Source organism: Cibotium barometz, chromosome 36 (genome assembly GCF_041138505.1).
Source record: "Cibotium barometz isolate CiBa-2024 chromosome 36, ASM4113850v1, whole genome shotgun sequence".
In the NCBI taxonomy this organism is placed as follows: Eukaryota; Viridiplantae; Streptophyta; class Polypodiopsida; order Cyatheales; family Cibotiaceae; genus Cibotium; species Cibotium barometz.
The window spans coordinates 30,138,992-30,155,703 of record NC_141081.1 but is presented as its reverse complement, the minus strand read 5'-3'; the positions used below and the strand labels follow the sequence as shown (position 1 = coordinate 30,155,703).

The 16,712-nt window shown below is 40.4% G+C and overlaps 2 protein-coding genes across 2 annotated transcripts; both read right to left on the bottom strand.

Moving 5' to 3' along the window:
* Positions 1-13,211: 13,211 nt before the first annotated feature.
* Positions 13,212-13,990, bottom strand: LOC147617765 (uncharacterized). Its single transcript, XM_086775574.1, has 2 exons — positions 13,663-13,990; positions 13,212-13,578 (listed from the first exon to the last, which is right to left on the bottom strand). The coding sequence occupies exons 1-2, from the start codon at positions 13,781-13,783 to the stop codon at positions 13,352-13,354; spliced, it is 348 nt and encodes a 115-aa protein (XP_086631700.1). The 5' UTR covers positions 13,784-13,990; the 3' UTR covers positions 13,212-13,351.
* A 696-nt stretch (positions 13,991-14,686) lies between these two features.
* On the bottom strand, positions 14,687-16,588 carry LOC147617764 (uncharacterized). Its single transcript, XM_086775573.1, has one exon. The coding sequence runs from the start codon at positions 16,586-16,588 to the stop codon at positions 14,825-14,827; it is 1,764 nt and encodes a 587-aa protein (XP_086631699.1). The 3' UTR covers positions 14,687-14,824.
* Positions 16,589-16,712: the final 124 nt, after the last annotated feature.

Below are 16,712 nucleotides of genomic sequence, written 5' to 3'. Positions count from 1 at the left end.
CTTGAATGCAAAAACGGAGCCCGAAACGACCTCAGATGCGATTTCTGAGAACGCTAAGCCCTACGAGCTTATTTGCAGAGTATAGGGACCTGCAAGCACTCGTGAAAGCTCACCTCAATCGGAGAACATGAGTCGGAGGGTGCTGGCGGTGTAGCCCTGGGAGCCGATGCCTGCTCTGATACCAATTGTTGGAATTAGGATTGCAGGAAAGCACACAAAGCTTGGAGAAGAAGAAGCAAGAATGCACACAATACAAAGTGTATTAGATTGTGTCAATGTACAAAAGATAAGTTAGCCCTAGAAGGATGGGCGTATATACAAGCCGAGGAAAAAAACCTCCTAAAGAGGGAAAAAGTGCCCTGACAGTCTTAAGTGTGTTCACACACATCACTGCCTATATATATATATATATATGGCAACAAAATTCTTTATGGGAAGAGTGTTTTCTTATTTTTCAAACTTTCCTATGAACATTTCTATAGCCTTAGGTGCACTGATGAAATTATCACCGCACTGATTTTGTATCAAGCACTAAAAAATTCATCAGTGGAATTTGGATATTAAAAATCTGATGCAACTTGACATCCATCTGCTATTAAACCAAGGCAATATTCCTCCCTTATATTCAAGAGCTTTTGGATATCTATTAGTAGTAAAAAACTCTTATTGTCCTTTAGTGGGAAGGATGGTAGGCATAGGAGAAGGATCTCCTTCTCTGAATACTCTATAGAAACATCATTTTCCTCTAGAAAAATTAAACTTGCTTTAAAATATGCAGCATCAAAATCCTTTCTCATTCTTTCTTCTTGCTCTTTATCCACAACCATTTCTACATCATGCATTTCTTCTTGATTTTGAATGTCCCCTAGAAATGCTATATGCTGGACACTAGAACTGTCAAGACTGCTCTTTTCAGCATCCTCAATTCCTCATTTTACATGTAGATAGAAAAGGAAAGACACATGATGCTAAACAAACCTACATTTCCTACTGTATAATCTATAATGCTCCATAGTGACTTTCACATGGTCAGGAAGTATGTCATACTTTTTTTGCAATATGGCCTTTTCTGAAGATGTCTGTGACAACATGCTAAGATGATCAAACCTCACACCTTCAATATGAATAGAACTGTCATTTGCCAATGCAAAGAAATCTTGCATTTCCTCTTCATAATACTCCTTGAAGTGTTCAATCAATGAACTAATTTCAAATCTTACCATTGAAGCATTCCCTATAGCACTCAAACAAATCTTGTGCACCTACAATCTGTAGAAAGTAAAAAAGTCTCTGCTAGTTGGTTTCCTCTGTTATACAGGAACACCTTCATCACTTGAACCCATCTCTATGTAGTAAACCTTGAATCCAGCCAACAACACCTCTAAAGAACCCTGCAAGGTTGTAGCTTACGAGCACACAATAGAAGCTAAGATTTCAATAGCTAAGGAGAGTGTTGGAAAGATGGCATGATTATTGTAATTCAATTGATCAAGGTTCCCATATTCGTGCCATTTTTCTACCGTTGATGGAGTAGCTGTGGGGGCACAAAAATGCTCTTGGGTGTAGCTATTGGGGGCAGGTGAGGCAACCAAGTAGAAAGTGTTTATCAACAAAACCTCTAAACAGCCAACGTAGGGTGAAGGACAAGAGAAGCTAAGATTTCGGTAGCTAAGGAGAGTTGGAAATATGGTGCAAATATTGCAATCCGAACGACTAGGATCTGCCTATTCGCGTCGTTTTTCTACAGTTGATGGAGAAAAATATGAGATACAAGATTTATGTTGGATGTAGTTGAGGGGGTTGGGGGAAAAGGGAAGCTCAGTGGTGGCAAGGAGAGTTGGAAACACGGCATGAATACTGCAATTTGAACCACCAGGATCCACCTATTTGCATCTTTTTTCTACAGTTGATTGAGAAAAATAATGGGACACAAGAATGCTCTTAGATGTAGCTGAGGGGATTGGGGGCAGCCCAGGGGGCTAGAGGAAAAGGGTAGCTCAAGGAGATGGGGGCAAAGGGCAGCTCAGTGGCAAGGAATAGGTTAGTGGTGTAGCAAACAGGAAACTCGGAGTCATATTTCTTTTTCAAATTTACCAGATATTTATAGCGCCGTGAGGTCACATGGAAATCGTATAGACACCACATGGCCATGCCAGTACTCACTGAAACCAAACCGGTTGAGAACTCAGGTGAACTTAAGGAAATTGGATCGATTATTAGGATAAGATGTTATCTATGTAGAATTTTCTACTCCATAATTGAGGGATAAGATGGTTCCTTGACCCACCGATATAAGTCCTATTTGTGAGAATTATGGAAGGATGACATTTGGAGGAATCACACACATTTATCAATGCAACGCATATGGTAGCAAAGCAAATAGTTTATGAGAGAAAACTGTTAGGTGGCCAAACATTGGGATAGTGTTGTGTCGAGGCCTTGAGTGTGGAGGCTATTATATGTATATTTTGGATAGTGTTGTGTCAAGGCCCTGAGTTTGAAGGCCATTATAGTATATTTTACCTTGTCAATACACCATTGAACATTGCATAAACTCTTATGTAGAGGACAAGGATGCCTTGAGGTCAATATGGTGTGTTCCATTGATTTTGCAAGATAGACCTTTAAGCACATTTATAAACCTTTGAGCATATTTGCACACCATTCCAAGCTCTTTATTCTTCTTTCTTACTTGTCTCAACACTATCAAAGCTTTGAGCATTGTTTATTTCCCCTCTAAGTGCTCTACTTGAACTTAGAGCTCTCTAATAGAGCTTAGAGCATAACATCCCTACTAGAGCTTAGAGCTTAGAGCTTAGAGCTTAGAGCATAACATCCCTACTTGTAGGTAGGAGACCCAAGGCTACTATTGGATACATGTCCTCATAACATTCCGACATGGATGAAAAATGGGTACTTATGGAGTTCATAAGGCTAATGTGGGTGACATTATCCCATGTTCTTTGGTTAGCTATAGTTCGAGGGACTGGCCCTAACCCCTTTCAGGAATAGCCAGAGAAATTGTGTGAGGGTGGGGCTCCTTGTGAATGACATTATCCCATTTTCTTTGGTAAGTAATAGTTTGAGGGACTTGAGATTGGATCTATTGGCTTTGAACCCTTTAAAGAATAGTAGGAGAAATTGTGTGAGGGTGGGGATCATCACCCCCACTGCTTGGTGAGACAAGATTCCCATACCTTTACAACAAGGACATTTGTGACCCCATGAAACTCCATAGGGAGTAATTCGACCCATTTAATTTATCCTCTTTGGAAAGAAAAACAAACAATTTATTTGCAGAGTTGTTGTGGCCATACATGATTGTGCTAGTGAATTTGAGAAGGTAAGATGTGAAAAGTAAGCTTATACTGGTAAAGAAGGATTAGGGTACAAAAATTATTGAATTTGGATAAGACTCTTATCGATTTAGAAGTACCACTTCAAAGGTTCTCATCTTTTTTTCTATCTAGGTCGAGCATTTTTGGTGTGTTAGCAGCGTAACTAGCTCTTGGAGTGCTTCCTACTCTTTTTCTATCTAGGCCAAGTATTTTTGGTGTGCTAGTGGCAACATAGCTAGCTCTTAAAGTTCTTCACATCATAATTCCAGGGAAGTGGAGATGTAACATATTCCGGTGTGTTACTAGGAGTGGAATACCACTAACATGGCTGATTAGCATTGTAAGTAGGTATATGTTTGCCACTTTACTTTGATGGGCTTGGAGGCAGTTGTTAATATCCTTATGGATGTAGTAGGCCTATCATCTTATTGCTCAAGTGCACATTCTATTCTATAGCTTGTGTCAATGCGCTCTATTGTGTACCTATCAAAACGGTCTTTACATGCATAATTAGTGATAATGCTTGTAATATTTTTCTATGGAAGCTCCTTGATGTTCTCATACTCAATATAGTTATTAGTGTTGTTATTTTCCTTCAACATATCAACAAAGGGAAGATTCTTCTTCTCACCCTATGTGTCCTAGTGTGTAGGGATAGCTGCATAGCCCCCACATATCCTTTCCTAGATCATTACCCTGTGTGTCCTAGGTGGGGGGGAAATCGTATATCCTTTTTCCATATCATTGTTGTAACCTTACTACCATCTGGCATGATGACTTCGTCAACCTTAATGCCTTGGTAATAATTCTTCAGAATTTTACACATAACTATGGATAGATATGCCTACATAGCATACCTTTTGAAACCTATAGATTACAACTTAGCTTTGACATTTGGGTCCTCTAGAAGTAGGAGATTTTTGAGAATGGTACAAGAATGGGACCTTGCCTTTGGGTGTGTCCACTTCATTTTTGCATAATGTAACCTACCACTTAGTCCATGTATAGACCCAAGTATGTCTGCTTTTTGAGCTTTAAGAGATCCTATATCTTATCCTTTTTGGCTTGTTTAGTGTGGACACTCTTATGAAGTGAATAGATCTATGGACTCATATTGAGATCTATGGACTCATATTGAGAGGCATTATCCTATCCTTTTTTGGGATCCATCATGTAGAAAATTAAATCAATAAAGCCAACCTCATAAACAATAGGCTATGCTTGCTTTCTTGTTTAATCTAGTGATGAGGCTTTAGTTCATTTAACTAAGGGTTTAAGATATAGAAATAGTTCATTTAACTAAGGGTTTAAGATATAGAAATAGTTCACCCTTCATTCATAAAGTGGTATTGGAGTCAAAAGCTAAAATGTTATGACCTTGAATGATAGGTTCATCAACTATAATTAACTTCCAAGTGGAAAGGTTCTCTGTTATCCTTGAGGTGAAAAATTAGATTTTTTTTACAGTAATTTTAATTAGTCGATTTTACCATCTTTCACACGTCTTAAGTTGAGCATTGATGACTAGAGGAATTTTTAACAATTTGTGCATTCTTTTATTGGATGTGGCATGAAAAACTAGGCTTGGGATTGGGGCATTCACTTTCAGATGCATTCCTTGTCATATGAGATGCATGGTGCAAGACTATGTGGCATGCCATGGTTTTGGTGTATTGCCTTTGGATGGAGGAAATAATCTTGCACATGGTACATTGCATTTATGCTCCAGATTGATGGATATACCGGTATGCTTTCCTTTCGACCCTAGTATATGTGGTAGCCAAGCTATGTGGGATGGAAATTATAGTAACTATCCTTTTGATCCAGGTGGTTACTTGTACTTGAGGAGATTGTTGGTCTCTTGGCTTGCCTTTTGATCTAGGAGGTCAAAATTTTGATAGGTTATCCTTTGACTATCTTTGAGGAACCAATTGGTGCATAAAAACACTTATGATAGTGTGAAATGGGGGTCATGTATATAGGTCACACACCATATTTGTTGCCATATACATAGGCAGTGATGTGTGTGAACACACTTAGGTCCGCCGGGGCACTTTTTCCCTCTTTAGGAGGTTTTTTCCCCCGGCTTGTATATACGCCCATCCTTCTAGGGCTAACTTATCTTTTGTACATTGACACAATCTAATACTTTTTGTGTTGTGTGCATTCTTGCTTCTTCTTCTCCAAGCTTTGTGTGCTTTCCTGCAATCCTAATTCCAACAATTGGTATCAGAGCAGGCATCGGCTCCCAGGGCTACGCCGCCAGCACCCTGCGACTCACGTTTTCCGATTGAGGTGAGTTTTCACGAGCGCTTTCAGGTCCCTATACTCTGCATCAGAGGTCGTTTCGGGCTCCGTTTTTGCATTTCAAGTTCTGCACAGGTGTTTTCGTCATTTTCTGCAGAAATTTTGACAATGCAGTTTTCTGCAAAACAGGCATACGTATTCTATTGTGGACCGTGCTACATAGCACGAGTTGTTTTCTGTTCAGTCTTTGCTTCATTACAGGCAGCTTTTGCATCAGTTTTAGTCAGTGGCCATGGCTAATAACAGCAACGATGTATTTCGCATGTTGTCTGCTGAAGACAAACTGGATGGAGACAGCAACTACCCACTTTGGGCATACATGATGCAGCATGTTTTAGTTGCAAAAGGAGTGTGGAACATTGTGCAAGGTATGGATGTACGTCCAGGTTCTGTGGATGTAGGATCTGTTGAGGATGTTGCAGGTTCTAGCAGCTCTACTGTTGCTGCTGTTTTACCCACTGCTGAACAAGCTCGTTGGGATGGTAAAGATGCGCAGGCTCATGCCTTGATTGCACTTTCTGTCAAACGTAACATCACCCCACATATTCGTTTAGCTAAAACAGCAAAACAGGCTTGGGATATTCTAGCTGGTTTGTATGCAGGTCGTAATGAGACAAAAATCGCTTACCTGCATAAAGAGCTAGAATTGAAGATTATGCAAAAAGATGATGACATGAATGTTTTTCTTGCTGAGATTAAAGATCTCAAAGAACAGTTGATTTCTGCAGGTGAGATTATTCCTGATCATTCTCTTATGCAGACTGTTCTTGATGCTTTACCTGAGACATATTAGACTTTTGCTTCCACGTGGAGACTTCTTAATGAGGACAGACCTGATGCTGTCAAGTATGATACTTTAGTCAACAAGCTCTTGCAAGAAGCGCAGTCCAGGCAAAACAAGGCCAGGCAGCGTGCAGTTGATCAAGCATTTATTTCTCTGTTGCTGCCCAGCAACAGAGAAGAAGTGGTAAGGCAGCCCCTTCCACTGTTTCTTCTCCTATTAGTAGGTCTGCAACTTCTTCTCCTTCCACAGGTAGCAACAATAAGTCTGAGAAGGCTCTTGATAAAGGTAAGAAAAAGACCAGGTGCAACTATTATAAGGCAAATGATCATGTCATTAAGAATTGCCCTAAGCTAAAGGCTAAAGAGGCAAAGAAGAAAGAGTCAAATGCAGCCACAATAGCGGATGCTTCTACAAATGCAGATTCTGCAAATGTTGTGCAGGATACAGAATGGGCGTCTAGCGTGTATTACCAGTATGACCCATCTGTACATGATGCATGTTTGGCAGTTTCTGTTGACTCTCATGTATGGTATTTTGACAGTGGTGCTACAAAGCACATTACCTCGCATCGTGATATGTTCACTTCTCTTGAGGCTTTCCCTAATGGAAATACTGTCACATGTGCCAATAATGCTTCTTACCCAGTGAAGGGCATTTGTAAAATTATGCTTACGGCTGCAAATGGCAGCGCTTTCACACTTTCAGATGCTTTGTATGTGCCAGGGATAAAGAAGAATCTATTGTCTGTCTCTGCGCTTGCTAGACTTGGTCTTGTAGTCAAATTTGTGGATGACAGATGTAATGTTCATGATTTGACTTCTGGTGATACGATTATTGTATCTGGCACCTTGTTTCGTGGGCTGTATAGGCTCAATTCTTATGACAAGTGTGTGGAAGATTCAGCAAATGCAGTTTCTGATGAAAAGGCAGTTTCAGATGCAAAACTATGGCATGCTCGTTTTGGTCATCTGAACTTTGCTAGTTTGCTGCGTTTGCAGAAATTTGATATGGTTGCTTCATTGCCCCCTCTTGAGCTCAGCACCATTGAAACATGTTTGTGAAGGCTGTATTTTGGGCAAAATACAGCGTTCTGCATTTCCAAAGGATGGTTCTGTGCGGGCCACTCGCAAATTGCAGCTTGTACATAGTGATGTATGTGGGCCTATGCAAACTCCGTCATTTGGTAAACACTTATACTTCGTGACTTTCATTGATGATTACTCAAGGCATGCATGGGTATATCCACTGAAGGCAAAGTCCGAAGTGTTTTGGTGCTTCAAACAGTTTATGCTTATGGTTGAAAATGTATCCAATTGTACTATGGGCACCCTCCGTTCTGATCGAGGGGGGGAGTACATGTCTAAAGAGTTTGATGCATTTCTGGCTAGTCGTGGGATAAAACACCAATGTACAGTGCCGTATACCCCTCAGCAAAATGGTGCTGCTGAGAGGAAGAACAGGTCACTTATGGAGATGGCACGATGTATGGTCAAGAGCCAAGCTTTTCCACATGCGTTTTGACTTGAGGCTGTCATGTGTGCTGCATATGTACTCAACAGGTGTCCCACTAAGGCCTTGCAGTCTATTACTCTATACGAAGCTTGGCATGGCAGGAAGCCTTCTATTGGTCACTTGCGTGTCTTTGGTTGCTTGGCCTATGCTTTAGTGCCTATGCAACAACGAAGAAAATTAGATGATAAGGCTGTCAAAAGCATTTTTGTTAGTTACAGTGCTGAAAGCAAGGGTTACAGATTGTATCATCCGTAGTCAAAGCGTATCTTGATTAGTCGAGATGTTGTTTTTGTGGAAGATGCTGTGCAGCCCTTGTTATCATGTACCAAAGAGACAGGTGTGAGCTCACGGGATATATTTGATACGTTGTTGCCTCTCTTTACAGGTGAGAATTCAAATGTAAGTCCTAATGAGGCAAATATTCAGCCTATGCAGATTTCAAACGACATCATAGATCAGCCTATTTCTGATGCAGATTTACAGGATGTAATTCATGAGGATAGGCTGAAAATGAGCAGGCTAGAGGTATGCCTAAATGGCTGGTGCAAACCTTGCGTGATAGTAAGATTGATGCACCTATGACTAGTCGTATACTCGTTCAGGTTTTCAGCATGCCTCTTATACATCAGATTGTTATGCTTTGGCTGTGTCTAGTATGTGTGAACACTGAAGAGGAAGAACCTCTTTCATTTGATGAGGCACAAAATTCAGAAAATTGGTTGGCTGCAATGCAAAGTGAATATGATGCTATAATGAAGAATGGTACATGGTCTTTGTGTGATTTGCCTATTGGTAAAAAGGCCATTGATGTAAGTGGGTTTTTAAGTTGAAACGAAAGCCAGATGGCAGTGTTGATCGCTATAAGGCTAGACTTGTTGCAAAGGGTTATGCTCAAGAAAAGGGCATTGATTTTGATGAGACCTTTGCTCCCACTTGTCGTATGACTACCATTCGTAGCATTTGTGCATTGATAGCTCATAATGGTTGGAATGTACATCAGCTGGACATAAAGACTGCATTCTTGAATGGAGATTTGCATGAGGAGGTGTATGTATCGCAGCCTCGTGGTTTTGTTCAAAGAGGGCAAGAAAACAAAGTGTGGAGGCTGAAAAAGGCTTTATATGGTTTAAAGCAAGCTCCACGAGCTTGGTATGAAAAGATACATGCATATTTGACTGCACATGGTTTTCAGAATAGTCCAATAGAAACCACTTTGTATGTTAAACATGTGGATGATGTACATCTAATCATTGCTCTCTATGTCGATGACATGTTGCTCACAGGACCAAATGAGAGTCATATTGCTGATTTTAAGGCTGATTTGAACGCCTCTTTGAGATGTCAGATTTGGGGCATTTGCATCATTATTTGGGGATACAATTTAAGCAGTGTGATGGAGGTATTGCTTTGTGTCAGACAAAGTATATTGAGACATTGTTGCGGAGATTTGGCCTTGAAGATTGCAAGCCTATTGCTACTCCAATGGAGACAGGTTTGAAGTTGAGTCTTCATGATGCTGGAGATCACTTTGATGTCACACTCTATCAGACAGCTGTTGGTTGCCTCATTTATGTATGCATTACGAGGCCGGACATTCAGTTTGCAGTCTCACAGGTGAGCAGGTTTATGCATAGCCCAGGGTCTCAGCATTGGAAGGCAGTTAAATGCATCTTTCGCTACTTGAGTGGCACCATACATCTTGGGTTGTTTTATCCCAAGGGGGGATCGTTGCCGCTAGATTTGCATGCTTTTTCGGACTCAGATTGGGCTGGTTGCTATGACACAAGAGTGTCCACAAGTGGTTCTTGTTTCATGCTCGGTAGCTCATGCATATCTTGGTTGAGCAAGAAGCAACCTACTGTGGCCACTTCGAGTTGTGAAGCTGAGTACAAGGCAGCTTTCACAACTACGGTTGAGTGTGTGTGGCTCAGACGGCTTAGGCTGACTTGGGTATTGGACAAGAGTCTGCCACCTCTATCTTCACTAACAGTCAGAGTGCATTGGCAGTTGCGAGAAACCCAGTTTTTCATGCTCGCACAAAGCACATTGAGGTGCATTATCACTATGTCAGGGAGAGACTCTCAGCAGGAGAGATCAGCTTGGCCTATGTGCCAACACAGGACAACCTCGCCGATCTTTTCACAAAGGCGCTTCCTCGTGAGAAGTTTGAAGCTTTCCGCAAAGCTTTGGGCTTGCTCTCCTTTGTGGATTGATCTACTTCGGGCATGGCACTCCCCTATACATGAGTGCCAGCTCTCGTTCACACCATCACTCCCAGGGGGGATTTGTTGCCATATACATAGGCAGTGATGTGTGTGAACACACTTAGGTCCGCCGGGGAACTTTTTCCATCTTTAGGAGGTTTTTTCCCCCGGCTTGTATATACGCCCATCCTTCTAGGGCTAACTTATCTTTTGTACATTGACACAATCTAATACTTTTTCTGTTGTGTGCATTCTTGCTTCTTCTTCTCCAAGCTTTGTGTACTTTCTTGCAACCCTAATTCCAACAATATTTTTGATACCTTTTGATAATCAAGAATACACAAGTATCTTTCTTGCTTTTCTTGTTCTAATCTTAGGCTTATCTCTCTTGCTTTCCTTAATCCTAGGCTAATTAGGGTAAATCTAGGTTTCCACTTTCTTTCAATAAATCTAAGGTTGGTATAGCTACCGATATTTACGCTAGAGATTGAGTGCCATACCTATACATGGATGTCTCATAGTTTCCCAAGCATTTGCAATGTGCATAATAGAGCACTCACCTGGGTCATAGGTGTGGGAATTCAAATGGTTTTCTTTACATGTTGAGCTCCAAGCCAGTTCTCTCCGTTATTGCTCACTTCATTCTCTCTTTACTAGAAACACAATCACACGATATTACCTTATTGAGTTCCAAGCCAATTCTCTCTATTATTGCTCACTTCATTCTCTCTTACTAAAAACACAATCACAAGATATTACCTTATCAAGCTATAGCTATCGTGAGAATATTTCTAATATCTAAGCTCATAACCCTCAAGGTCTCCAAGCTCCATACACTTCCTTGGGTAGTAGCAATTTTCATCACCGTCTCCTACCCCCCGCAGGTGGTGAGCGTTGTCACACTATCAAGGGTGCCATTAAAGGGATCTATTAGTGAAGTTATTCAAGAGGCAAGAAAAAAACATGACTAATTTAGACGAAAAACATAAGAACATTTGGTTCACAAGAGTTCCCTAGCAGGATTACTAGATTTTTAGTGCACTTGTAGTAGACTACTTGGTTTCCTGTACTAGCATTCTAAGACCTGAGATGGTTCACTCTAGGGTAGTATATCCTCTAAGAGGTGAGGTGGTGAACTCTAGGGTAGTATATCCTCTAAGAGGTGAGATGGTGCACTCTAGGGTAGTATATCATTATGAGTTATGTACTAACTAGGGAGATGTGTGACTTATCTACACTACACACTCACTCAACACTCAATAGAGAGAGAATACTAGTTCTTAACATAGTTAAGATTGCACAGTGGAAGAGACACAAATTAGACAAAACAATACTATTGAGAGAGAATACTAGTTTTGCCACTTAACAATCATAGATTGCACAATGGAAGAGACACAAATTAGATCAAAAAAGTTAGTCACAATAACATTGCTAAGTGCATAGAATGAAATGTGATGAAGATGTATGCTTATAGTGCATTTACTCAACAACCTTTGGCTCTTACCTGGTCCAAGTGGCCACCTAAATTAAGAGTGTTGTCATTAACCGTACATAATATACTCCTACCACTAGGAGTCAAAACATCTGAAAGTAGGTGCGGCCATCAATTAATGGTACATAATGTACTCCTGAATGATTCCACTAGGAGTCAATGCATCTGAAAGTAGGTGAACGGTGAACCGATTCCAAATACGGTAGGTGAACCTCCACTTCTTTTGAACATTCTCAATTACGTTGAATTAACTAGTAGGGACCAAGACACACTTTAGGTAGAATGTGATGCCCTCCTCTTAGTCCAAGAGTCTTGGCCCTTGTCTATGAAGGACTATGTCATATGTAAAATAAAGTGCGATCAGACATTCATGCAATCTTAGGAAAGTCAATGTGACTATACATACTAGCTATGATCAATGGAGGTACACACACCTTAGGAAAGTCAATGTGGCTATATATACTAACTGATCAATGTGTCTATATTTACTAACTGATCAATGGAGGTACACGCATGTCTTTGTGAGCCACGGAAGGGGCTAGCATGAATAAGGAAGGCCTTGCTCTACCCCCTCCCCTCATGTGAGAGTTACACACCTTCCAAAAACTTTTTCAATGCAAAACCCCCTTATGCAACTTCTTTGATTGAACCCACATGATAGCATCCATACTTCTAGTTGCTTCATAATTGGGTTCTCCACACAATGACTCTTTTTTGGCTTTCAAGGATTGTTTATAATGTTTCTTTGGTGTTTTCTTCTCCTTCTCAATGGATTACTTCTCCTCCTTTCCAGACTAATTGCCTCCCCCATAATACTAGAAACTATCCAAAATTTCTTACATGTGTGTGTGTGTGTGTGTGTGTGTGCGCGCGCGCGTGTGTACATACATAGATATGTGTAAACACACACACACACACATGGACTTGATGTGTGGGGGGTAATGCCAGACGAAGATGCTTGGCCATTAAGTGGTGCCTTGTGGGAGGTATTTTCTTAAACTATTAACATTTTACCACATGAAAAATAAATGAGGATATTAAAGACGGAGGCATGAGTTGTCGAGACATGCTCACTTTCATCATCAAAGATAAGAGTAGGCAAGCTCCATAGGTGGGGCTTTGGTAGAGGTGCATGAGCTAGAGGCATATATGAAGCCTAGAGGACCTCATCATGGTGGTCAATTGAAGCCTACAAGATATGACTTTGTGGGTGTTGGGGTGGGGGACGAGGGGTAAGGGGACTTTTTCATGTTGCTTGTAATGGGCTATTGCAAGTATTATAGGATGCATCGATGTATATATGATGATGAAATTATGGAATATATCAACTCAGAAAGGATAAAGTGCCTAGTGTACTTGATTCTTATATATTGGTGACTCGTCATGTGATGTGACGTAGATGCTGAAGCACATCCAACAAATCCCTACTTTAAATCTTCCTAGATGCCAAAGCAACACTCCTACTATATATTTTCCTAGTATTGCTCCTAAGCACGTTTCCAATCTTTAATAAAGTCTAAAAGAGAGTAAAAAGAAAATTTAATGTAATAAGAAATTGAGGTCTCAATAATGAGGGTTGGAAGATACACATTAACAATGAGGGTGATATACATAAGTAATGGGGGCACATGTAGAAATCACTAACGACAATGAAAGCCTCTCAGAGGATACGTGTACACACTAGAGGAAAGGAAAGGAAGGAGAAGTGTCCCGACTAAAGGGGCGGCCAGCTGAAAGTAGAAATCGTGGAGGGGATGATGGGCGGCTGCTGGAGCCGAAGAAGAACGCGATGAGGGCTTCTTTGCCCCCTTGGGCGAAACTCAGTTCCACGACCCCTGGTCTCTACCACCTCCAGTGCTCTCGCAGTGGGCATATGCAGGAGCTTTTCTTCCATTTCTCGCAACCCTGCCACCGTCGTCTTCTCGAGCGTTGAGTCGCCTCCTGCACCACAAGATTGCAATAACAAGCCACACTGGCTGCCGTCAAGCTACTGCACATGCATTTTTCTAAGGTCTTAGTTCTTACCAGCTGTGATGATGAGAGGGGACAACGACTCGTTGTTTGCTGCCGCAATGGAGCTGGGCATTGTGTTGAAAGTGATGAAGACGACGCACAGAGTGAAGACCAGGTTCCACTGTTTGCACATGGCAAGAGCGAGAGCGAGAGCGAGAGAGAGAGAGAGAGAGAGAGAGAGCTTCGAAGGTTGAAGCACAGGTGAATGCAAGAGCTTGTGCACAGCTAAATGCTTAGTGTTATACACCTTATCAAGAGTGATGTGCAAAAATGGCCCTCACTCTTGCGTCCAAAAACCATACAGAAAGCTCTTCCCCCTTTACCTTGATGGCTGGTCTTGATGGCTCGCGCAGTTTGTCGCTTTGGCCACTTTATAAATTATCATAGAAACTCGACAGTATCTTCGTCGTGCTGTCATAGTGTTGCTTTAGCAAGTGGCAAATTGCAATTGGGCAAAGTAAGTCTATTGTTTGCTTTTTTCCCAATGAATGAATTTCCACAATTTTTGGGTGTCCACCAACGATAGGATTTGAAGGGCACCCAAATCTTTCATATGACAGACACCTAAAAATTTTGCCCTTCTTTCAAGAAGAACAAATTTCTACAATGCCCGTCTAATGACAGATGAATAAAAAATTTTCCTATCGAAAGATCATCGTGATGCTTGAGTCATGTACAAATAGATACAAAGCATTTTGTATTGTGTTTACAAGATTTTATTTTAAGATCGTTATCAGTTGCATAATACTTATTGACATTTAAAAGCATATCCATATTTATCTATATAAGAAAAAGTTATAAATTTATGGTACCAACACAGAAGATTGTACAATCATCATCTCATGGTAACTTTTATCACTACATTTATCCAAAGTAAATTTATTTGAATTCATATAAACAACTTACATCATAAGAGAGATTTTCATGATAACTTTAAATCAATTAGACAAGATCTTCACTTCATACAATATTTAAATCACTTAATCTCACCTTAATCTAAAAATCTTCAACAAAATCTTCACATTAAGCCCTTGAATATGCAAATTGAATAATGTATACAAGGCCAATATAATAGAAAGCAAATAAAAACCCAGGGGAAAAAACCCCTCTTAAAGAGGGTAAAAAGTGCCCTGGAACCTAAAAATCCAAAATGCATAAGAAGGAAACTTCAAATTCAAGCTTCTCGCATAGAAGTGGTCTCCATGGATCTTGATCTTCTACTCTTCATAGCTTTCCAAGCTTCAAAACATTCATCCCAAAGCATGTCTTCAGGGTTGTCTACCTTGGGAGTATTCAATCCCACAAACATCACCAATCCCAACATATCAAGGGATAACCTATTCCGAAACTTGTCCTTGATTTTATTCATCTTTGAGAAACCTCTCTCACATGCTACAGATGAAAGAGGTAACAAAAGCAAGGCTCTCCAAAGCTTCATAGTCCATGGAAAAGAGAATTCCCATTCTTCATGATTACAACAATCTTGCCAAGCAGTATGCATATTCTTTTGCTTAAAACAATTTCGCATCCGTGAGACAAAAGATCTACGCTCTCCTTTGCATTCAACCTCATTCATGAAAGAGCCAGATTCCTTTCCAAAGTGCTTGCAAAGAGTTTCCAACCATAGTCGTGAGGCATCATCAAGCTTTTCTAAATCTTCATTATAGTCTCTTGGAGTAAAATACTTCACAGCTTCAAACAACTCAAAATCAACCTTAAAACGATTCCATAAAGCATCCACTAAACTTCTAACATAAGTAGTAGCCATCATTACTAAATTCTCAATCACTATATGTAGAGTTTCATATGCATTCACAATATCTCCTTCACACATAGGCCCCAAGTGTAAGACATGTGAGTGTATTTTGCCAACACTATCTGTAAAACTCACCACCCCATTTTGTCCATGAGCCATGGTCAAAAAAGCATGTGTGTGTTTTGTATCAAAGCCAAATACTCGACCCAAGAAAGACATTTGAAGTGTCTCTACAACAGACTTTAGATGACTTCCAATAGCAGAAATATCTGGATGCTCCTCTTGGAGCTTGCAATTGAGCACATTTAATTCTCCAAGCACATCGGCAAAGAAATTCAAAAGAAATTGCACCTTATAGTTTGTCAATGATGCATATAACTCACTATCTTCATGCTTCAATGCTGTCAACAAAGCTGGCATCAGACGCACCACTCTAACCACGACTTGACCTCGAGACAACCACCTTACATCGTGCATCTTTAACAATTTCAATTTTCCATGTCTACCAAGATTGAATGCCTTTACAACTTCTGCAAGAGCTGCATGTCTCTTTGCCGATCTACAAACCCACTCAAAGAGCTTTTTTGCAATCTTATCCACAAACTTGAACTCTTTGAACACTTTAAATGCATCTCCAGCTGCAAGTGACTCCCTATGAGCAACACAATGAAAGCTCAAAAGATGTGGAATATTTTGCTTCAACCTTGCAACCACACCATTTGCTGAGCCTGTCATGACACTTGCACCATCGGTAGCAATACCAATCATCTTGTGCAAAGGCAACTCCATTTTGGCCAAAAAGTCAAGCAAAGTTTTACTTAAGGCCTCTGCATCACCATTTTCGATTGGCAAGAGTTCCACAAAGCATGTACATATTGGGCCATTTCCACAATTTTGCATGTACGTGATGTAAACAATCATGTATTGTTTTGTACTAATATCAGTACTCTCATCGATTTGAATAGAGTAAAAAGGACTCTCAACAATGTCCTTCTTTAATCTATTCCAATATACATGTTTGATTGCCTTGGCAAATTCCTTTCCTACATCTTTACTAGTGTACGCAGAGTACTCACTAGTAATTGGCATATTAGGTGTGCGCAAAAATCTTTGAAAGTTGCATTGGTGTGGAAACTCTTCAAGAGGTAAATTTCTTTTGAGTACATACCACATGCTTTGCATGACCGTGACAATCCTGTCCTTCTCATCATCTGTCATAATCGCAATATGCTTCTCAATGGGAAGTGTTGAGCGTCTCTCATGTTCTTCCCACATAGCCTTTGCCTGTATATGCTCTTTAGAGAGA